This window comes from Vipera berus (assembly GCF_964194415.1).
Source record: "Vipera berus genome assembly, chromosome: 6".
Taxonomy (NCBI): Eukaryota; Metazoa; Chordata; class Lepidosauria; order Squamata; family Viperidae; genus Vipera; species Vipera berus.
The window spans coordinates 47642077-47666716 of NC_138208.1; the positions used below are offsets into that span (position 1 = coordinate 47642077).

General features: G+C 35.4%; 1 protein-coding gene across 1 annotated transcript; it reads right to left on the reverse strand.

Annotated features, from left to right (window-relative positions):
• Positions 1 to 833: 833 nt before the first annotated feature.
• E2F7 (E2F transcription factor 7) lies at positions 834 to 24237 on the reverse strand (the record flags this gene model as incomplete). Its single annotated transcript, XM_081331835.1, has 12 exons — positions 834 to 1010; positions 1723 to 2147; positions 2547 to 2799; positions 3709 to 4213; positions 4767 to 4833; positions 5174 to 5368; positions 5976 to 6113; positions 6738 to 6896; positions 7585 to 7872; positions 11431 to 11599; positions 18461 to 18739; positions 24145 to 24237. 12 exons carry the CDS (start codon positions 24235 to 24237, stop codon positions 834 to 836), a joined length of 2748 nt encoding a protein of 915 aa, XP_081187961.1.
• Positions 24238 to 24640: the final 403 nt, after the last annotated feature.

A 24640-nucleotide genomic window follows, 5' to 3' on the forward strand; every position in this document is an offset into this window, starting at 1 on the left:
GTCAAAGATAATTCTTTCAGTTCCTTTGGCAGAATTGCAGTTAAGATGAGCTCTGTGTAATGCTGTAAAAGAAATCCTGGCTCAAGAATTGCAGCTCCCTCATATATTTAAAGTAGGGAAGAGCTACATTTTACAGTAAACATTTTAGAGGCTGATAATTTTTGAAACAATCTTTTTGCCTCTACAATTTTAGGAAAAAAGTTTTTGTGACAATTACTAACAACCTGAACATTTTGTGCAGGAAAAAAACACAAGAGAAATTACAAAGTTCATTAATACAAAAGTAAATTCACAGTTATTTTGGCCTTAAAGTAATTAATGTGAATACATTCGTTCATTACTGTAAATTAGGCTTTTTCTTAACAAGTGCAGGAAAAAGTGTACATCTGTCAGTCACATTTAAGCACTCTGCAAAAGTCTGCTACAAATCTGACTAAATCAGTCTCAGCAGACCCTTTTCTTGCCGCCCTTCCAGCCAACCCCCCTCAACACAGGATAAATAGAACCCTTGTAAAGAGTGTCCCCATTATTTAAGTGCTAGCCAGCCCCTCCCCCCCACCCCAGTTTTGGACTTTGGGCCATAGTTAAACCTGCTTATCTCTTTGATACATTTTTTTTCAGCTCTGGAATTAAAAAAATGGTATTTGCATAATTAGAATTCTAATCCAAATTGATATTTACACAACTAGGGTATTCATGAGGGAGAAAGCTAAGGGCAAATGCACCTATGGAACAAAATTTACACATTTTCTCTTTTTAATGCAATAATTTTTTTTCCTGTAATACGTAGAAGACTCTTTTCTAAGCTACCCATATTGCAGTAATCAGCTGGATTAGTCAGAGCTTTTGCTGGATATTTCTAATCTTCTTTGAACAGAACTTGATGTTCTGCTCTGGTTGCCTTCATTTTTCCGCCATATAATAGGATCTTCTAGACTGCCAGGTGTCTTGAAAAATGTTTCTTGAGTTGTTGGACGCATATTCTTAGGAGTTAGTGGAGTTGTAGAAGGCTGTGCACAAAATGAGATAATACAGTTTAATAGAGATTATATATATCAACTTATTCCCACTCAACAACACTTAAAACATTGTAAGAAAAAAAATAGCATTGTAAGAAATGCTCAGTCCCATACTAATGAATGCAATGCTGATTTGTTAGACTTGAAACAATGGAACAAAATTCTTACTCAACCAAAAAAATCTGTGCATTGAAAACATTTCAATTGGACAGTTGCAAAAGGCCACAGTGCTTGGATCCACCAATATATTATGACATCCTAGGTTCTTAGGAAGAACTACATCCATATGAAGCCCTAAACGAGCCAAAGAACCGGCAGCTATGATTTCAATGTTGTAAATAGGTAATAACGCCAAAACCAATCTAAACATATAGCTGATTGTACAATCAACCATAATAATAATAATGCAAGTATCTCCAGCAGTATGGATAAATATGTACTGCAGAATGCATGGATTTAAAAATGAAATATTTCAAATTACACAACTAAATAATTATGAGACCTGAACGAAGGTCTTATAATAAAAAAAATCTGTTTACAACATAACAAAATAATTAGCAATAACTTTATGAACTTTTAGGCAGCAGATATGTACCACAATTTTGGAAATAATATTATCAGCTTAAGTAGAATCAATATTATTGTATTAACATCTTCTTATGAATGTTTCCTCCTTGCTTTAAAATAATATTCCCTTTCTCACCTGTGGTAGATTCAGAAGAGTGACTGGATGTCTCATGCAAGTTGATGAGTCCATTTTAACGGAGTTGCAAGCAGATCCAAGGAGAGGATTCAGATGTACAGCTGAATGGAACTGCTGGTGTGGTTCCAGTGTAGGTATCTGTGATGAATTTGGAGTTAGCACGGTAGGGGTCCCAATGAAAACAGGAGTTGTGGAAGTCAAGCCAGGCATACTAAAATTCACACAACTGACATTTGGGAAAGAGGCAGAAGATGAAGAATGAAGTTGGCTTGTTCCTGCCGAGGAATAGATAAGAGAGAATGGTGCCAATGCAGTAGATGGAACCATCATACATGGAACATTAAGTGAAGGCAAGTGGCTTGAAGGTAGGCTGACAGGAGCAGAGGCTTGGTTGGTAGGAAACAGGAAATTCAAACCATTTAATCCTAAAACAAAAGAAAGAAAGAAAAAGATGCCAAATACAGTAAAATCCTGTCTTCTCAAGGATAAAGACAAAATAGCAATGACCTGTAAACTTTCACATTCAAAACGCTGAGCTCAAAATACCATTTGAACTTCACTGGATGTGTTTGAGCCTTCTCAAAATAACATAAGAGCTTCAGGCATAGAATTAGAACACTCCTGGAAGCATTAAGCTGAAATGTATCAAGACATTCAGTTATATATCTGCCATATTATGTATCTATCTGGACTTTCCCCCCCCATTTTTTAAAGGGTTGATGGCATTTTATTGAAAATCTCCCTAGGAATTTATAGCTTTTGATAAAATAGATAAAATATATTTTATCTAAGTGCCAGGTTAATGTTCTCAGTTTAGCCCTTACCAGCTGCAGGCTGTACGTAGAGATACTGTGGTACAAAAGATGGTTTGCTATTTTCCTGAGAGGTTTGTTCCTTTTCTTTCAAGTTTTCTTTTACATCTTTATTCCTGTGTGGTTCTTCATGGTCCTGGGCTGCTGTTATGACAGTTTCCAGAATTTCAGAACTCCCTGATTCAAGTTGAAAGCCATTCTGTTGGTCAAGGGAGCTGCAGTTATTGTCTGAAGAAGATTTTGCATCAGCTGGCTGAGTGGTCTTCTAAAAAAAAAATTACACAAACAACCTCATCTTAGGATATACATTACTGTGTGTGACTCTGCCACAAATATTCTGAATTTAGTTGCGAAAGGTTCCTTTTGGGAGTTTTTTCCTTTAAGTTTGAGGAAACTTTCAGAGAGTGCTGGACCAGCAGGAGTTAATTCACAGAACATGAAGAAAGGAGTAAGAGTCAATATTCCCTTTCTAAATAAAAAACCCCCAGCAAAGATAGTCACCATAAAAAGACAACCATGTGATATGCGAGGGAGATGGAATAGTGCAGGTTCGAGTCCCACCAGGCTCAAGGTTGACTCAGCCTTCCATCCTTCCGAGGTAGGTAAAATGAGGACCCAGATTGTTGGGGGCAATAAGCTGACTTTGTAAAAATGCTGCTTGGGGGGGCGGGCGAAAGCCCTAATAAGCAGGCATATACATAGAATGAAGGCTATTGCTAAGCACATTGGTTTGTGCTTAAATTGTAAGCCGCCCTGAGTCTTCGGAGAAGGGTGGGATATAAATGGGATTAAAATAAATATACATAGAATGAAGGTAATTGCTAAGCACATTGATTTGTGCTTTAGATTGTAAGCCGCCCTGAGTCTTCGGAGAAGGGCGGGATATAAATGGGATTATTTATATATATACATATATACATATATACATACATACATACATACATACATACATACATATATATATGGAGAAGGGCGGGATATAAATGGGATTATTTATATATATACACATATATATATACCGGTATATATATATAGAGAGAGAGAAGGGCGGGATATAAATGGGATTACACACACACACACACACACACACACACACACAATTTTATAAATACAATAGCTATTCCTTCGGATGACTCCCTGAAATAGCTTTCTACTGGTTTTGAATTTCTCTCACCTTGGCTACTACTAATGAAATGGGACCATCGCTCTGCTCCAGGCTTTGTCTTTTGGCTACAGGTGCCTCTTCAGATGGAGCTGCAGTGGGAGGTATACACTTCTGGGAACTCCGCTTGCGAAAGTAAACTGGAGATTTGGCAGTTTCTGATGAGCAAGGGGAAACGTGGCCTTCTGTGTCTTCCCTTTTTTTTTCTGGAAATTTTTCCCATGGATGACTTTCATGAAGTTTGCCACACAGCATATAAAGGGATGGAGATGGCAAGTAGACAAAAGGTTGGCTGGGGAGTGCATTGGTTTCCCTTGTCTCAGTTTTGGAAGCTGATACAGCAGACGATGGTATATTTTGATTGTTTATCCCATTTGGTAAAGACCGATGTGATGCATCTGAGTTGGTCTTTTCAGGAAAGCAAGAGAAGACATTAGCACAATAGTCTGAATCTTCTGGAACAGGAAAAACTGAGAAGGAAGAAATGATGCCCATATTTCTTGCTGCTTCAATACTTCTATTAGAAAGATGAAGGAAAATAATTAGACCACATTAAACCATTCCCATTCTAACATAATCTTTGTCAAACAGCTTTGGATGCAACCCAAATATCTAGAGGTTTAGATAAATGAGACTATTTCATTTAGTTGATGATGGGAAAAAGATATGAGGAACTGAAAGAGATTCAGATAAGCAACATTTAGGCAACAGAATTAGGTCTGAAATAGGCCTGTGGTAAATTGCAGACACAGTGTGAATTAATATACCTACTAGTAGAACAAATCAGTTCTTTCACACGATGGTTAATCACCCTAATTAAAAATATCTCATTCATGCATTGCATCTTTATGTAATTGATGTGGTTTCTATATATCATATAGTTAGAAATAAATATTCTAGGAGTTCATTTCATTCTAAAGTCACTTTATGTTATGACATATGGCTACAGTACACCATTCAATGCTTAATGAAACACAAACATCAGCCCTCCACCACTAAATTGTAGACTGTAACAAGTTTAAAACAGAATATTATTTTTTATAAGACATCAGATTTCAATTTCTATGTACCTTTTATTATCTTCCAAATTCTGGCAGCAAACAGATGCTAGGTTTATCATTTTGGAACAGTAATCATCTAAGGAAGATCAGAAAATCAAATCAATTATCAATGTGTGACCGTAATACATGGGGAACATATAGGATTAAATAAAAAGAAAAGTCAGCGAAAAAGCATTTCACAATCTCTTTGATGAACTCTGTCAAAAAGGATCAAGAATACAACCTTTTATATATATTTTCTAAACTTGTGTTTATCAACCCTGAGCTACAAATATTTTGTTTATTAATTGGTAGTCTAATTTCAGTTTACAGACAGAAACTGTGTTTTACAAAAATAAACACACAAACATTTAGCTATTAACTGAAAGCTATTAGCAGAGCTATGGCTTTGGTAAACTGCTTGTCCCAGCATTTACCTTGCCTTTCTTTGTGTGGGCTACTTGGTTCAGAACTAACTTTCCTCTTGACCATTTCAGAAGGCTGAAGAACGCTAAAAGAAGCATGGCGCGACAGTCGATCTTTTCTATTAGAGTAAGCTTGATGTGGAACATGGCTTGGTCTTTTCACTTCAGTAAGAGCAGCACAGGTTCGAACTTCCATTTTTATATCACCTAAACAAATACATTCATATTAAATTGGATACTCAAAGGATAACATATTTTATTATTTACTAGACCATGAGTTCTGTAGCAAAACATAGTCCCTTTATTGCTTTTTCTGCTACATTTTCTACGTGGAAAAAATGAACCTTTTTTTCCTTCTAAAAGTCTTCTTACCATAATTCATATCTCTGTTTCCTAACTATTTGCTCATCTTATATAATAGTAAAATCACTCCTTGACTTGCTTCAGAATGTCACTGACATGCTAGCAACTTTTTTGATAAAACTATATTTATTGAACAGTGTGTTTACATCATCTCTCCATAACTATTCTGTCATGTCTCATTTAGAGCTTGCCATGTTAAGTATTTATATGTTCACAAATTATTCACCTCTGATGTAGTCTTGGCACATCACATGGATACTAAACCAGTCAGATTAATAAGTATATATTTGGCTAAACAAAACCATAGGCAGAACTGTTTTTCTATCACCTTATAATACCTATTGAATTTTTTTACAGTTTTATCTGGATATCATCAGTTTTCTTCATAAATCCAGAAACTGATGTAAAGCTATCTGGGAAATGACTTGGTAATCCAAAAATAGAAAAGTACCATTATTTCCAGTGAATTCCACAGGCCCAATCCATTTGAAGGCTGGTTTACGACCTCTTTCTTCTGTTACGTGCACTTTCTTGATGAGCCCAAGACTTGTCAAGACATTAGCTATATCATACAGTCTTCTTACCTTTGCTGAAAGGAAAACAGCTATAGTTCAAATATAATTAACTATATGTCCTCATTCGTTACATATAAATCTAAAATTAGAAAAAAGCAGTGTTAATGAAAAGCTAAAATTATGGGGAATTGGCACAAAGTCCTGCAGAATGTTGAGGGTCATTTGAATGAATAAATAAGTGGATAGACCTAAAAAATCAATATGTTATACGTTAAAAGATTTATCAGTGAGTAATGACAGTTGGAAGCTGTTGGATTTAAAGCTTGTAGGTTATTTTCGTTTTATTAACAAATTAGGACAGCATTTTAGAAACATAAAATTAGCATTTCAAGTAATACTTTTAATTTTTTAACATTGATTTTAATCAAGCAAAACTGTACCCTATTTGAAATGTGTTAGTATCTTAGCTTTTGACAAGAGATGCCATACTTATCATTTCAGTAAATATCACAAGAAATTATTATTGCATAACATTTGAAACAGGTTTCCTGGTATTTGTATTTATACTGATTTTCAAATTGAAATTGCTTTAAAAAGATTTTTAAAAATCATATACTGTATGTTCTCTAATTCTTCCAGTATAACGTATTACTTTTCTTGCTGACTCAGAACATTCATTCCACAGAAGTGATTCTTACTTTTAAACTTGCTGTGATCAGCAGTATCCTGGCTTTCTTCTATCAATATTTTTGCTGCTATGTCAAGAGTGACTATCTTGGTCTTGGAGACAAGGAACAGCATGACAAATTTCTGGCTCATAATCCTCAATGACTTGTCCTTTCTGCTGTTTGCAGATGCTGTATTACAAACAAAACCCAAGTCTCAACATGTTACAATATTAATAGCCAAGAAAATATTATGAAGACTAGTGCAAGAAAAAAAGTGAAAGAAACAAAATCCTTGTTAGAAAGCATGTTTTTAATGAGCAGAAAATAATTGCTTATAACAGATGGATAGCTGCACTTTAACTATCTCCAGGGCAGATGAAAGGATTATAAAATGATATCTTAAACAAGTGAAGTTGGAATGATTATTCATTAGGGAAGTGCAATGCTTTGAATCCAAAGCACCTTGTCATTTTCTTGCTAATCACTCCGTAACTCAAACATATATTTCTCTGGGATGACACAATTATTATATATTCCTGTGAAAAATCTTCATTTCTTTAAGGAGAATTTGAAGGTGCCCATATCTGTTCTAAAACATCAGTCTGCTTCAGATCTGATTTGCTGCACTTCCCTATTCTCCATCAATTGTACCAGAACATAGAAGCATGGCATCAAGTTATGAAGCAATAGCCATATACTCTATGGGCTGCAACTTGAGGGCAAAACACAAGCATTGTTTGGCATGTGATTGACCACTTGAATCTAAAGAAAATGATTGTTTGGATCTAATGATTTCTTTAAAAATGTAAAATAGAATACAGCATATACTTCTTACATACATTTTTTTTAATATTGTCAGTTCTCTTCCTTAACTTACCAGATTGACAATCTGTCTCTGAGAAGTCAAGCAATTGTCGATCTTGGAAATCTACAAAGCTCTCTTTTTTGTGTTCTCCAAATCTACACTCAAAGTCGAGTTCTTTCTGCTGGAAAGAAGTCATGAGTTCTTCATATTTTTGAATCTCTCCTATTTCTTGGAGTTTTTTCAGAGTCTGGCTCAAACTGTGGCGACCATGCCAACAATACTGATTCTTAGCAACTCGGCTAACAAGATCAAGAGATTCCAGGACATTCACTATATCATAAATTCGCCTGCGTTCAACTCCTAGATGTAGGAAACCAAAGCATAAGACAGAGAACATAATCAAAGAATTGTAGCAATAGAATTTTTGAGAGGGAAGACAAATGATGAAGTTTTACTTCTAAGTGCAGACATCCCAATTTTTTCTGCTTAGCATTCAACTAGCTCTGTAAATAAAGACTAACAGAAATGTTACAATTCTGATGAGCTTGTAATTGCATTAATTTATAAAAGATAAAAAACAATATGGTAATGTAATAGAAACATTTTAGGAACTACCTATGGCAGTTATAAATTCAACAGAATGTGCAGAGGATGCATCAGAAGACCTGTAGATCATAAATTGTCCCCATAGCATTAATACCAGTTGCAAGAGATTCTAGATTATGCCTTCATATCAGTGACATTTTGATTTCTCCTGCTCAGGAATTTTGTAAGTTCAGAAGATCTGGCAGTGATGCTATTTATGTCAATAAAGGTTTGTATCATTAATAAGAAATGATGGGCTATCAAAAACTGCAGAAGTTAGTGTACTTGTGAGGTACATTGTGAGGTAGCTATAAATAGGAAGGTGCAAAAGCATTATTCTTCCTTAATAAAGTAATAACCATAACTGTAACAGAGCTTCCTTGTGAGATGTCATGCACAGGACTGCACTGTAAATCAAATGATCAAGATCCTTTTCATTTAAAGATTGATCTTTTAAGAACAATTCTCTATTGTATGTAATGTGGACAATTGGTGACACACTGGCTCCGTTTAAAATGTTATTTTCTAATATGCTTGTATGAACAAGGAATTATTGATCCATGAACAATACCCTTGAGCTCTGCCAGATTCCATATCAGCTTCAGCTCATTAGTGGGCTGCCAATCCTGTACAATATTTGCAAAGGTAGACACTAACAATATCGTAGAAGCAACACATAATTTATAAGTTTATATATACATATAAATGTAAACACTGAAAAGAATTTAACAATTGCTGTGCAGGAAAAATAACAATCCCAAATTCAAGAGAAAACTAATAACCAGATTGTGGAAGAGCTGTTAAGGCTGCTTTCTGGAATCTGAATTTGTTCCAGTGAAAGGAAATTTTTGAACTCTTTATTTTTTATTCCAACAGCAAAACTGTCTAACATTCCTTAGTGAAAAGAGCGGGAGCTCCAGATTTATTATAAGAGGATTTAAAATGTCTCAGTCTTACAAACACCCATATATTATGCTGTAAACACAAATATATAGATATTTGTAATGTTCAAAAAGAATTATGCAAAACTGAGTAATACTGTTAGAGATAAGAAGCCTAGCAGTATTACCCAGCAGTAATGCAACTTTAAATACTATTATTATAAGTAGCAGCAATAGTTGCTCCTTGTTCATGACTCGAGTCTTTGCAAAATTTAAGATGGTTCACCTTAAAATATACATTGAGATAGGTATTTTTCTTGAAGTTGATAGTGCCAATAAAATTAAGTAGGCAACTGGGAACCAGCAGCATATTCAGTTTCTGAGACACCTGATACACTAGTGACTAGAACAACTTGTTAAACCCTTTAAAAGCAAAAAACCCTACTTAGATTATACAAAATACAATAGGTTAAAAACCTCATGATAGTTATATCATTTACTTTTACTTTTTTTTCTTTTTCCTGTTGTAATTTTTTCACTTTTAAAAAAAGTACTTTCTGTATGGGCCTTTTTTTTTGCATTGATGTATTTTCTCGTAATTATTCTTGGTTTTTTGTTTTTTCCCTTTTTGTCATTATTGTATAAGTAATGATAATAATAATTAAAAAGAATTCAGCTGGGAACAGATTACTTTGAACCTGTGGTATATAAACTTACTATTTATTCTCCATGCAAAGATTTACATTTGGAATAAAAGCATACTTTCTATTTTTCATTATCCATGAGTTAAAGTGAAGATGGTTACAATAATGTGAGTTTTGGGTACTATAAAAAGTGTAAGTTGAGAGATATGTAGTTACTTTGGCTTAACAGCAGATCTGGGGGATGTAAGTCTTCACTGAAAATAATTTACTGCTCTTATATTTCTTGAGGCTTCATTTCTCATTATATTTTTCATTAAACTTCCTACAGAAGAGAAATAACTTTGCTGTGCAAAACAACTATTTTAAGGCAATCTGCTATACAAAAATGAAAGAAGTCATTAAATTATATGAGGCCAAAGTTACATCAATAGTCTAGTAATACTGGCTCACCTATAAAAACTTAATAGCCAATTTTTGTTTAATGTAGTCTCCCCCGACCTGGTGTCCTCTTGTTGGATATGACTACAACTCACAGCCAGCAAAGCATTTCCTGTTCAGCCTTGGGTGGCAATATATTTTGTGGAAAACTATCAAACCTATAATTGCCCTTTTCTTTGGGGTCGGCCCAAACTAACCTCATATCCCTATTCAAATGTATTCATTCCTCGTCTTTTGCTAGCATTCTACTAGTGATCACTGCTGCCATTTCTCTCTTCAGTAAACCAAGGGGAACCCAGGAGTAGAAGTAGTTCTTGACTTATAACCATAATTGAGCCAAAATTTCTATTGCTAAGGCAGTTTTTGTGTGTGTTTTGCCCCACGTTGTGACCTTTTTTGCAACAGTTGTTAAGGGAACCACTGCAGTTGTTAAATGAATCACATAATTGTTCAGCGAGTCTGGCTTCCCCCATTGACTTTGCTTGCTGGAAGCCAGCTGGGAGTTACAAATGGGGATCATATAACCCCACGACAGTGCCACTGCATGCCAGTTGCAAAGCGCCCGAATTTTGATCATCTGAACATGGGGATGCTGCAAGGATCTTAAGTGTGAAAACGGTCGTAAGTCACTTTTTTCAGTGCCATTGTAACTTCAAACAGTCAGTAAACAATGACCTCTCTCCAGTCTTAGAATTATAGGTAGTAAAATAATTTCTGTTATGATTTTATTGATAAAGAATATTCTGGAGACTAAAATTTGCATCATCAAGAAATAAGGAGATATGAACTGAGTCAGTTTAAAACATGGACGATATGGAAACCCCCCCAAAAGAAATTTGGAAATTCTATAACTGATTATAAACAAATTACGTGGTTCACATTTTAAAGCAAAACACTCATTTCACGTTTTCAAGGTATTAGATGGGTTGAAATAGTTCAGTTTTAATGCTTGTCTAAATTAGCAATGCACTTATTAATTTCAAAGCATACTATTCACACTATATAGTGCATGATATTATTATGTGTTGATGTGGAAGGGAGGCGATATAGACTTCAGAGTGAATACCTTCTTATGAAAGTAACACCACGAAACACACTGATTTGATACAGACTCTTTCAGCTATGGTTTTTCCTACTGGAATGCATTGTTGGATCGATTCCTGTGAAGGAATCACTTGGCAGCATTACAAAACAATTTAGCAGCATCTTCTGAGAAAGCTAAATAGAACACATGCAAATTACACAGTAGCACAATACAGTTAAATATGGCATATTTACAGCACTGTTTGATGGATTCACATTAAAGTCTATATATGGTGTATTAGGAACATTAACTTTTGCAATCAACATTATTTTGCTTGGATACATACCAAGACTGGAAGCTACTTCATCCAAAGAAATTGTTGTCTTCTCTGCTGATAAAGGGTAACTGGGATAGCGAGCTAAAAATTTTTGGCACAGCAATCCTAAGCTTTTCTGTTTTCTGCTGGGTCTTTGCTTTTCATATTCATCTGCAATTCCATCATCTGCAGTATCACACTAGAAACAGAGAGAATGGTTCTGTATGGCCATCTGTTACATCATGCGAAAACATTAGTTACATATAGCTGTTTACTAATACATGTACAAACTATTATGTTTTAGAAACTCATTTCTGAAAACTAGATAACTTGTATTGCTTTGTTATTATAAATTGTATTGGTATTCAGAAAAGTATAATTTCGAAACATGCTACTATACTTCACATAGAAAGATTTGGTTTAAAGAAGTGCTGTTTTACTTATAGTTTGAAACAAAACCTCGCTCTGGAAAATCCAGGGAGAATATTTCAGCTCTTAAGAACTATCACTAATGTGGTATTCATATATGTTTTCTTTCCTCTTTGGAAGCTTCTGTGTTACACATTTTCAGAATTGTCTTCACTAGAATGAGTGAAGAATGCTTTCCTTTATCATCAATAAGTGATTGGTTTAATTTAACACAAGGGAGATTATTAAATCTTGAGGGTTATGATTTGTTATTTGGTTGGCATGCACATTTATTGTATGATAAGAAGGTGGATAATGTGTTTAAGATACATATATTAAGGTATGCTCTGTTGCGAGTATGGAAAAAGTATAGACATAAGTTAAATTATAAGATACCAATTTGGGCAATACCTAAACATGCAATAGAAAATAAATAAATAAATAAATAAATAAATAAATAAATAAATAAATAAATAAATAAATGTTGGATTTAAACATGATGAGACCACATATAAAGAAATATTAAGGTTAGAAAGGAATGTATGGCAATTAAAGCCATATAATATTTTAAAAGAAGAAAAGATTGTGCAAACCTGGTTTCAGTATGGGCAGTTACAAGCAAGATGGACAGAAGATCAGAGAGTTGGCTTTTCGATAACTGATGGAAATTTGGTAAAACAAATTAGAGATCAAGGTCAAGCATATATAAGAAGGATATATAATGCATTGATAGAAATTGATTCAGAAACGGAATTTGTTAAAGATTGTATGATAAAGTGGGCCCAGAATTTTCAGGAGGTTATAACAATGGATACTTGGGAAAAGATCTGGGTTAGAAACGTACAATTTACACAGGCCCAAAATTTAAGAGAGAATTTTTATAAAATGTTTTATAGGTGGCACTTAGACCCTAAAAAACTAGCAAGTATGTATCCGAACTGCCAGCCCAAATGTTGGAGGTGTGGTTGTGAGAATGCAACGTATTTTCACATATGGTGGACTTGTAAAAAAGTCAAAGCTTTTTGGATTACAATCTGGTGGAATATGCAGAAGATATTTAAGAAAAAAATAAGGTTTTCTCCGCAGTTGTTTTTTTGGGTATTATTACAGACTTTACTGTTATAGATACTAAATTGATGTTGAACTTAATTACGGCAGCAAGACTTTTAGTAGCGCAATATTGGAAGAAGGAGGAACTGCCGACTATAGAAGAATGGACTTTGAAAGTTTCTAATTTGGCAGAAATGGCAAAGATTTCAGCATATTTGAAAGAACAATCACAACAGAGATATATTGTGGAATGGAGAAGATGGATTGAATATATTCAGAATAAATATGGGACTAAAAAGTTTCATTTAGCATTTGAATAAGTAGTGGTTTTGTATGACGTATTATTAGTTATTTGTTAGTAATATAGTTATGACTATGGAGAGTTAAAGTGCGATAGAATTTAATGTTTTATTTTTGTTGTTAGCATATTTTAGCTTAAGTTTGTGAGTTTATACCCTGTATTCAGCTCTGGGAAGTCGGGGAGGGTGAGGGTAGGGGAGGGTAGGGGGAGGGGGGGAGGGAGTTTTTTCTATTTAAAAAATGTATTGTAAAACTTTTCAATAATAAAAAAGAATGCTTTCAATTCAACTAGTCACTTCTTTTGTAGCAACTGCTCAAATATTTCACAAGTAGGTACAAAGTTTAGGGACCCACCCATTTTAATTTAGACTGCATTGAGGAAGATACTTTTGCAATGCCTGAAAGTCTATACAGCATATTAAGTTGTCTTTTCTGTCTGTTCCTGCTCATGTTCCTAGTCTTATATATAGTACATATCCATACATACATATGTATACTACAGTACCAAAATTATTAGTTAATACATTGGTAGATACCATGAGACTCTGATACAATGTAAGCAGGGATATTACGGCAAGTTGAGATTTTATTAAAATGATGAAATGTGTCATAATGTCACAATGCAAGCTCCACCTCTTATACAATTACTCTACATGCAATATCTTGGTGCAAGTACAAAAGGGGGAGACCGATTTTGGACTTCTGCCCACTAACAGTGCACATCTATGAAAGTAAGTGGCGATTCCTAAAATGTCACTGTAGTCAAAGTGAAGTTTTTGCAGGCTAAATTGAATCAATATATTAATTATATATTAATTATTATTGGGAATGTTTCAATCTGGTTACTAAGAAACACAATAAGGCCCTGGTCATGGGTTTGCACAAGGAAACCTGCAGTGATATAAGAAGGGGGGGAAACAGAAATACAGGAAGTCCTTGATTTACAATCACAATTGGGATCAGAATTTTGGCCATAAGTTGTTGCATATGTAACTCAAGGCAACATATGACCACAACTGAAATTTTGAGTTTTTTATGGTGGCCATGTGGTTGAAAGTCCAAGTCCACTTTCCCGAATGGGGGTTTTCTGCTGGAAATTGGCAAAAAATGAAACAAATTGCAGACATAAGATGGTAAGACAATGCAGTGGTTGTAAAGTGCCCAAAATGAGACCATATGACTGTGGGAGAGAGGCCGCTTTACAATGACTTTAACTTCCAATCACTTTAACTTCAAACAGATATTAAATGACCAGCCATAAGTTGAAGATTATCACTATTCTCAGCAACAAAATTCCATGTTTTAGTACCAGAAGACAGTTAAGGTAAAGGTAAAGGTTCCCCCGCACATGCGTCGTTTCCAACTCTAGGGGCCAGTGCTCATCTCCGTTTCAAAGCTGAAGAGCCAGCGCTCGTCCAAGGACGTCTCCGTGGTCATGTGGCCAGCATGACTAGACGCCAAAGGCGCATGGAACGCTGTTACCTTCCCACCGTAGTGGTCCCTATTTTTCTACTTGCATTTTTACGTGCTTTCGAACTGCTAGGTTGGCAGAAGCTGGGATGAGTAACGCGCTCACTCTGTTACGCGGCACTCGGGATTTGACCCGCCAAACTGCCGACCTTCTGATCGACAAGCTCAGCATCCTAACCCACTGAGCCACCACATCCCTTAGAAGACAGTTATCAGATCTTTATATATATACATATATATATATATATATATATATATATATATATATATATATATATAATTGATTTTTTTTCCAATTGAGTATTTAAAAAGCAATGTGGTAACTGGGTTAATCAATAGTTCAATAGCATATATAAATCTTTAATATAAACCTCATGTTACGACATCAGATATTTCCTCTCTTTTTCCCTTAATATCTACTATCTCATATTAAACTAATAGTTATTATTATCAACTAAATAAAAACATCTGTTACAATTATCAATAGTGTTTAGCTTATACATATCTTAATTGCGTTTGTATTCGATCCTTATATACAATCAACGTCCTGTTATTGCTTTCCTCCCTAAGTTTTAATTTCCCATCAATATTCAAATTAACATTTGTTATTTATGATTTCCAAGTGTTTTATATTTAGGTGACCAAAGTTTCCCTTATCTCAACTTCTTTGTCCCTTTTCATAATAAGTCTAATATTCTAAATACACATCTTATCTATTTGATTATAGTCTTGTTCTGTTTCCTAAAAGTTATCTATTATCCCTTCTAATAAATCAAAACCATTATATGTGTTATCTGGGTTAATCAATAATTCATTAATATAAATATCTCTTATTGGGCAAACAAAATTCTTATTTTCAACTAAGTAAAAACATTCTTGTTATATTTATCAATACTTTTTAGCCTATACAGTACATAAACTTTAATTTCCCATCAATATTCAAAGAAAAGAAAACAAAACAAAACTGTTATTTATGATTTCCAAATATTTTATGTTAGGTGATCAAATTTCCCTTATCACAACTTCTCCCATTTTCCCTTTTATACCAAAGCCTAATAGTCTTGTTACACATCTTGGCTATTCAATTATATTGTTACTTTATTTTCTAAAAGTTATCTATTTTCCACCATATTTAACCCTCTAATTAATAATATAATATCCCCTTTAATAAATCAAAGCCATTATTTTCTTCAGCCTTACTCTGGCTTTCTTCCTTTGCCAACTACCCTTCCACCTCAATGCCTTTGAATCATCAAATAGTTCTCCCTGTATTATTATATATATTATTTGGAATAAGAAAGACCATTTGATTGAAGTTTTTTTGGAAGAACGAGCCCATTTGTATTCATTAGATCACCTCTCTATTACTCCAATTTCCCACAATTGTCCTGATAGGTTTATCTTCCATTCCGTCTGTTGTTCTTCCTTTTCCTCAAATTTCTTCTGATTTTTGTAAAAAGTCTTTTCCAGTTTCAATGTTGCCACTCCCTTTTCTGATTTTTCCATTGGCTGGGTCTTTTGATCAATTGGGTCCTCTGTCTTGGTGTTTAGTTGTTCCAATTTTCCTTTTATTTCCTGCATTGTTAGTTCTTTGGTTGTAGTCAAGATCTGAGTTTGTATATTTAAGCTGGCATCCAGTTCCTTTATGTTGCTTATTTTGTCACAAGCTGAAAGAATGGTTTCATTTATTGATTTCAACATGGAAAGGATTTCTTTATCCATATTCTCTTAATAGTATTTTAAGTTGCAGACTTTAGAATCAAACGTTAATTTTTTTGGCTTTTTTAGCTGGGTATGGGACATCTATTTCACATGTTATAGGTGGTCTTTATAATAGAAGTTGTTTGTCAAGTAGAAGTTTATAGTCCAAGGTGTTCCATCATCTCATATAATAACATGTGCTTCTCATATAAAGAAATAGGAAAGCAATTCCCCAAGTATAGCTCTGAGACTCAGTAAAAGTTTACAGTCATAGTTCCAGTAGGCTAGATATGCCGCCCAGAAGTTCCTTTTTTGCAGCTGGGTATTTCACAGGTGGTAGTTGTCAAGGTCAAGGAAATTTTAACTAAAGTCTGGGCTTCAAGCGAAGTCTCTTTTAGGCAATAACAAATTGTAATACCATACTTCGCCACAAGATGTCATCGACACCGTTTAAAGCTTTTTAAGTTCAAAATTTTTATGATAGTTTTTCAAGTCTTATTTCTTTTAAAAATAAAAATAAACGTCTCCAATGAGAAAAGGAACACTTTTAATCCCCAAGTTTCAAAAGAATATACATCCAATTAGATTAAAATTGTTCTTATAGTTGCTCTGTTTCCCCTGGGTAGTTAGTCGCCACTTTTCTTAGAGGGTGGGGTAAAAATCCCCTTCCCTCTCTCCTCACAGGGGGAAAAACACTTTGGGTAGCTTTTACAGGAAAAAATACTTAACATTTTAAAGAGAGGATCAGGTCTCACCCAGTTTCATCCGCATTGCTTTGAAGTTGCTTGGTGGTGATTTTGACTTGGCCTGTCAGCAGCTTAGTGACGAGTCATATTGGTATGTCCGGTCTTTCCCCCGCCAGTTTGGAGGCCTTCCCCAGATCAAACGGAAGGGCCGCCACTCTCCCGTGATCAAACGGGGGTCCCCTTGTTGCTCATCGCCCCTACAGGGCGACCTTCGACCCTTTCCAGGGTCCCCCAGTGGAACGAATTCGGACGCGGAAGATGGAGCTCGCCTTCCTGCGTCTGCGTCGCTGAGATGGGAAACCTGACAGTTATCAGATCTTCCCCCACGCTTCTGCAATGCATGTAAAGGCTTAAAAAAACCCTACTCCTGAGAAATTTCATTTTCTTGAAAATTTATTAATGCGTTTCTCACTATGAGTAGTTTCGGAGTGACAATTCTCAATAGGTTTAACTGTGTGTCAATCATTATATTTAATACAAAACAGGCTGATTGGTTAATGTCATTCCATTTTAAATAAATTATAGAATAAGGACCAACTTTTCAGTTACCTTTCATGAATGTAATGATTGACATACAGTACATAATTTATTCTATAGTGCTAATACAATATCCACTATATTTTAATCTTTTAAAAAATGGACTGATTCAGAACAGTTGGGTTTGCCTTTTCTAACATGTACTTTTGTGTCATAGCATTTACATTAGAATCTATTACCACGATGTCTATGATATCAGTAGAAGAGTCCCTGGGGTATTCCATCCATTTTAAAGAACTTTAAAACTTTACTTTTAAAAAAACCCTTAAACATGGTAAAGTATGTAGGAGAAAACCAAGTCTTATTAAGTCTATGCATTCAGAACTTGAGATTTCAGTCATTTGAACCCAAAAACATTGCTGCCCATTGTTCTAAAAGTGCTTTAGGTCTTTCCTGTGCCCATGTGCTGTATTGTCAGGATCTTCCTTGTCCTAGGCTCACAAGATAAATTATATGTCCAGGCTTTAAATTCTGCTAAATTCAAAAAGTATTCAGATGGCAACAGGTTGTCATTGTCTTGTCATGTCATGTTCTCAATCACACATATTTCTGGCCCTGTAGTGCTCCCAAGACAGCCCAGGAAAAGGTAAGCTTCCTTTAAATTGCTGTCAGGAGATACATTGAAAACACACATGCTAGATACATCTGAACTTTGCTTGTTTCAGGTCTGAATACTGCTTGCTAATAATCAAAAATAAACTATACATAACTAAAGAGAATAGAATGCAAGTGAAGGTTGCTGATTGCAGATGTTAAACAGCAGCTGTTTACATGCCTAAAGAGAATTTATATAATTAAAATAGGTAGCCGTTTAATTATGACAATATTCCCTGTGACAAGTGAGTTACCTGTGAGGAATCGGGGAGAGCATCGCTGAATTCATTGTTCTCAATTGGTCTGAAGAGTTCTTTTTTCTTTTCTCTGTCCCGCATGTCAGGACTAGCAGCACTAATAAGCATCTTTAGGTTAGCCGTTGGAGTCCAAGGATCTGCAAGAGGCCTATCTGTCAGCTTCACAGGTGTAATTGGACTTCTCTCAGGAGTACAGTTTTTTTGCTTGGACAAATCAATGGGCTCATTTTTCATGGGAGTCTTTGGGGTCATTCTAGGTCGATCAAATATATTTTCCTGTTAGAAAGAAGGCAGCCAATTAACATATAAATATATAACAATTCCCGGGTTGTACAACACTTAATTACCTGCTCAAGACTCAAGACTATCAATGGCTCCTAACCAAGATGATCAGACATGCCTTTAGTATTGAGGGTAGGGTACCTCTCAGAAAGGGTGATACTGTGCTCCTGTTCTTCTCATAGACATCTCAATGTCATCTGGCTGACTTTCATGGGAACAAATGTGAAATAAGATAATTCTAACCACATAAGGCTCTTCAAATAGCTTGCCTGACTTTTATAAGGAGGAAGAGATTACAATTTGGGAAGATGATAAGAAACTGACTCAACCTAGACATCAGAACACTTAAGTCACAGAAGTTGGGAATCAAATTTAGATCAACTATTCTCAGAACAGCGCTTTTCTTTATTCATATTGGGATAGAAGGAAACTTCAAATTTGGAGCAAATCACTGTTTAGAATCTTAGATTTCCAGCTTCTTTGAAAAATACTTCCTAGAGGAGTTGCAATGTGTAATGGCACATCACATAACTTCCAGATACAAGGTGATCCTCAACTTACAACCAGTTGCTTAGTGACTGTTTGAAATTATGACTGACCTAAAAAAAGAGTACTTATCACCCATATTTGAAGTGCAATCATGTGACTGAACTTTGGATGCATGGCAACATGGCCACATTTATGACTGTTCGCAACATCCCATGGTCAGATGACCACATTTTACAACAGTTTGCCAAAAAACAGCACTTCTGGTTTCAGCAAAACTGCACTCATAGGGAACAACTGCAACTTTTGCTTTACTATTGTCGCAAAAAAGATGGGGAAAAACATGCTTTATTATCATTATGGTCATATGTTAAAGGTACCTGTGTTCGAAGGCCTTTATTTAATAAACATGGGACTTGTTCAAGCATTGTGCTTGGTCATGATTTACTGTGTTGAAGTGGTGGGGACCAGAATATGTAATTTCACAATCAGAGAGAAATGGTTAGCCTTTCTAAAATTAATGCCTTCATATTTGAAGAAATCAGTAAAGATTCAATGACTGCTTTTTAAAAAAGTACTGTTGCAAATAATACTTGCAAAAATATGCACAGATACCAACAAAATTCTCTGATAACTCTCTGATGTAGTAGAGGTTCATCCTTGCTGTATATGGCAATTATATATTCAGTTTGGTCTTAAGGACAGAGATGTGTAGAATAATCACTTGATTTGCCACTTTTTTATCCCTCTTTGTAGAACCTGCTTTTTCTTTAAAGAGCGCAAATCTTTGGGGAGACATGAATAGAGGGTCCATCTTTCTTATCCATCTTTTGTTATTCAACTCTGTTAACAAGACATCTTGGTTTAGGCCAGTACTAAATCTTATTTATAAAAACTCACATTAGTACAAGTGGCAATAATACTACAGTGCCTTGCACTTAAGTATTACGCAATTGCTTAGAATGGTGGAACTTTGCAGAGAAGAAATGTTACTGAATTATTCTTATTAAGACATCTAGCTTTGTTGAAGGGAGGATTGCACAGCAGTCAACAAGCATTTAGACTTGTTTTGCCTGCTTAGTTGGTTAGAGATCTAGAGATTCATTGTAGATAGTGTGTCAAAGGAGTCAAATCTATTTATGTAACCTGAGTGGGTTGAGTAGAAGTAGTTTGATAAAGAAAAAGATTATGTCTGCATTTTTATATATTAATCTTTTTTATTTTTTTCTCAGCTTTACAAATAACTTTCCGAGCTAATAGTTTCATCAGCTGCTACACATTTTAAGTGCTACTTAAAAGGAGCTTACTCCTCTTTTTGATATTTAAAACATACACACACACACACACACAGCATTTGCCTGCCTTAAATTGCATAGCTAAAAGTGTATTTGTAAAATAAAAATAATTACTTGCATTGATGAAAAGCAACTTCAAATACCCAAACAGAAAAAAAGAACTTATGCATCCAGGTTTCCAACACTACTGAATCAATAAATGCAGATCCCCATGCATAACCTTCATGAAAACATTAGTATTTCCAGTTTGGTCTGGTTCAAACAAACTACTAATTAAAACTCTTGTTTATGAGGAGCACCAGGAAGCGTTCATCTGTGGTTCATTAAGTTTTATATATAAAATTGGGATTTCAACTTGATTTCTTCCAAACAAGCCAGAATCAATTCTCAAGTCTTTTGTTACGCAGTGTTCTTCTACACACAGTTGGTTCCATTTTTTCAACTAAACAGCACAGCAGCCAAAGTATAGAAACAAGAGAGAATATTGAGAAAATTGACTGAATTTTAAAATCTTATAACTCACAACACTGAACATATTACTGGGCACAATTTAGAATCTATTAGTGAAACATAACTCAGAAACAACAAATTAAAGATTGTATGATTAAATGGTTGCAAAAGTTGAAAACAGTGACTCACTTTAAACATTATACTTAGAAAGAACTGGTATTTTTCATTGCAATATATTACTCCAGTCATGATTGCTAAGATGACTAGCTCCTTTTCCTTAAAATGTAAAAATGGAATGAACAAAGTAGATCTTCCATATGTTGTAGAAATGTTGCAACACTCAACAATTTTAAAAATTAATTTATGGTAGAATAAAATAAATTTTGAAAGTTGTAATTTCAACCTTTTATAAATTTCACTGAACAACACTCTCCTTCCAAATACGTTGAACTGACCATATATAATATATAACAGCTGCAAGGATTTTGATATGCTTTTCTAAAAATGGATGTACAATTCAATCTTTTGGAAATGATTTCTGGACTACAGTTCTATACATGGATTTGTGCCATACCCCAACTTAATCTGACATATAATCCATACATATTAATTTTAAATTTATTTTTCTTCTTATTAATTTAAATTGTAATAAAGACAGTCTTAATTAGAAATTGGTTATGAAATATTTTATAGAACTCTGGTATTTTAGAATTTATTTTTTTCTTTATTTTATTTTAATTCCATTTATATCCCGCCCTTCTCCGAAGACTCAGGGCGGCTTACAAGCTTAGCCATTTGAGATTTGCTGGTTATTAGAGATGTGCTGATTATTCACCCATATTCTATTGCTTATAGGTAGTTCTCAACTTATAACCATAATTGCAAAAGAATAGGTAGTTAAGCACATCATTAGCGTAGAGTCATTACATTGCCACAAATGGTCCAAGTCCAACCCCTCTTAAATTCCATTGACTCTTATCTGGTGCCAATTTAATACTGAAGCTTAGTTGACTAAAGTCTTACGTATAGGCTTCAGCTTATACAGCCACAAACATATAATTAGGATCAGAATTTCCATTACTAAGCAAGGCAGTTAAGTGAGACTTGTTTGATTTTAAAAACTTTTTTTTGCCACACTTAAACCAATCACTATAATTGTTAGGTGAATCATGCAGGCATTAAACAAATCCAGCTTCCTCTATTGACTTTGCTTGTCAGAAGTTGGCTGGGAAGGATGCTAATGGCGATCACATAACCACAGGATACTGTAACTGTTTTAAGTACATTCTGTTCACCATGTGCCCAAATTTTGATCACATGACTGCAGGGTTGCTGTGATCGTTGTGTGAGGACTTATTTAAGTCACTTTTTTCAATGCTGCTATAAGTTTGAACAGCCATTAAATCAGGAATGTTAAACTGCCGGCCTGCAGGCCAGATGTGTCACGTTGAAACCGCACCCACCCCATTGCCAGCAACGGGGAAAAAGTCACGATATGTCATGCGACGTCGTGAGTTTGACTTGCCTGCACTAAATGAATAGTTGTAAATTGAGGATTACTTCAAACTGTTTCCCCCCACTCATTATATTTTCCATGCTCTTTAAACATGTATTTGTATCAATAGTAAAAGGTAAAGGTTCCCCCGCACATGCATGCTAGTCGTTTCCGACTCTAGGGGCCGGTGCTCATCTCCGTTTCAAAGCCGAAGACCCAGTGCTTGTCCGAGGACGTCTCCGTGGTCATGTGGCCAGCATGACTAGACGCCAAAGGCGCACGGAACGCTGTTACCTTCCCACCGTAGTGGTCCCTATTTTTCTACTTGCATTTTTACGTGCTTTCGAACTGCTAGGTTGGCAGAAGCTGGGACGAGTAACAGGCGCTCACTCTGCTATGCGGCACTCGGGATTTGACCCGCCAAACTGCTGACCTTCTGATCGACAAGCTCAGCATCCTAACCCACTGAGCCACCGCGTCCCTTATATTTGTATCAATACTCTTTCCATTTATTCTTTAAATAAAAAATTAAGATTAAGTCAAAATTATCTGCTCTGCTTTTTCTTTCCTTAACTTTCTTTCTTAACATAACTTTCCTTTATGTTTGGCAGAAGCACCTCTGTAGCTTCATTTCATTAAAATTGTCTTCAAATATTGGTCCACCATATTTTGCTCTTCTCAAATAATGGCACATTAGTGACTGCATAATAATAATAATAAACCAAAGTTAGATACTGCCTGATTCTCAGCAACTCTGGGAAGCTCATCACAATGAAAAAAAATTACATTAAAATAAATAAAACATTAAAAGTAAAGTTTGACCATAGGCTTGGATGAAGAACCAGGTCTTCACAGAATTTCTGAGCAACAGCAAAGTGGGGTCGATCTGGATTGGGGAGGGGGTGGCCTCATTTCAAAGGTCAGACACTATCCTGGCCAGCCAGGATTACTAAATAACCCACAATGGCCCAATTCTATTTTGTCAGGTTAATTGTGTGATCTGCTATCAACATTTGGTAGTAAATTATAGTGCTGCGTTTTGCATTATTTTAAAAAAATCAGGCATTAACAAATTTATTTTACTTAACCCACAACCCTTTGACTCCCTCCCAAAGCACTGAATTTTAATCCCAACACTCAGCTATATCACTTCCAGACTTCAAGTGGCCTTTGGAACCTCCTCAGAAGTTTTTAAAAACGTTGTTCCTGGTTGCAAAAGTTGTATAATTCTTGCACTAAGTCACTAGTTGTGTTTAGTTAACTTGGTAAGCCCAAACCAAACAAAGAAGGTTACCCTGGAGTAAATTATTTCCTAGCTCCTTAATAGAGCAGAGCTGATTATAAAAACATAGAGCTAATGCCAAGCTGAGATGCATTTTAAGAGAAATGTACCCAACAGAAAAACAGTGGCATGATATGTGGTGGACTAGGACTACTCTTCTTTATTTTAATGGTAGAGCCAGTTAATAATTTAACATAATGATAATTATCCACAGGATATTACAGTAAATCCCTTGCTCTAACTTTGTTGTTTGACTTTTTGATTTCTGAATGTCACACTACAATCTGAAACTTTGGACTTTAAAGAAAATAATTTAAAGAAAGCCTTCGCACTGCCAGCAGATTTTAAAGTAAAGAACTCCAGGTTTTGGAATCCAGCTCTGCCTACTTACCTTTTGTGCACCGTCTCCATCTTCGTTTATGTAATCCATCTTCCCACGTCTCGGGCTAATCAGGTCTTTTAGCGTTAAACAATTCAACTCCATCTGTAAATGTAAAAGTTGCTCAAGATCTTCAGCATCTTACATCACTCCCCCTCCAATAAATTTCAGGTCCCGTATCCCACCTCCTCCCAAGAAATTACGAGCAAAATTTAGGAGAAGGCGAGCTCCCTAACGCGCAGAATGTTTCCCAAACCAACAAACAACCAACAACCAAAAGTTTAACTTCGACAGAAGACGCCTGGGAATGAGCAGCCCTGGCGAATCTGTCACTGACGTTCAGAGTTACTCAGCCGGGATCGGTTACTTTTGGCGCAAAGAACCTGGACGAGGAATCCCGGCTTTGAAAGGAGCGGGATTCCCAAGGACTCACCTCCCAGATCAAGGCGGGGATAATCCAGATCGGCCCGCGCCCTGAAGCGGGAGAAGGACCCTTCTCCCGGCTTAA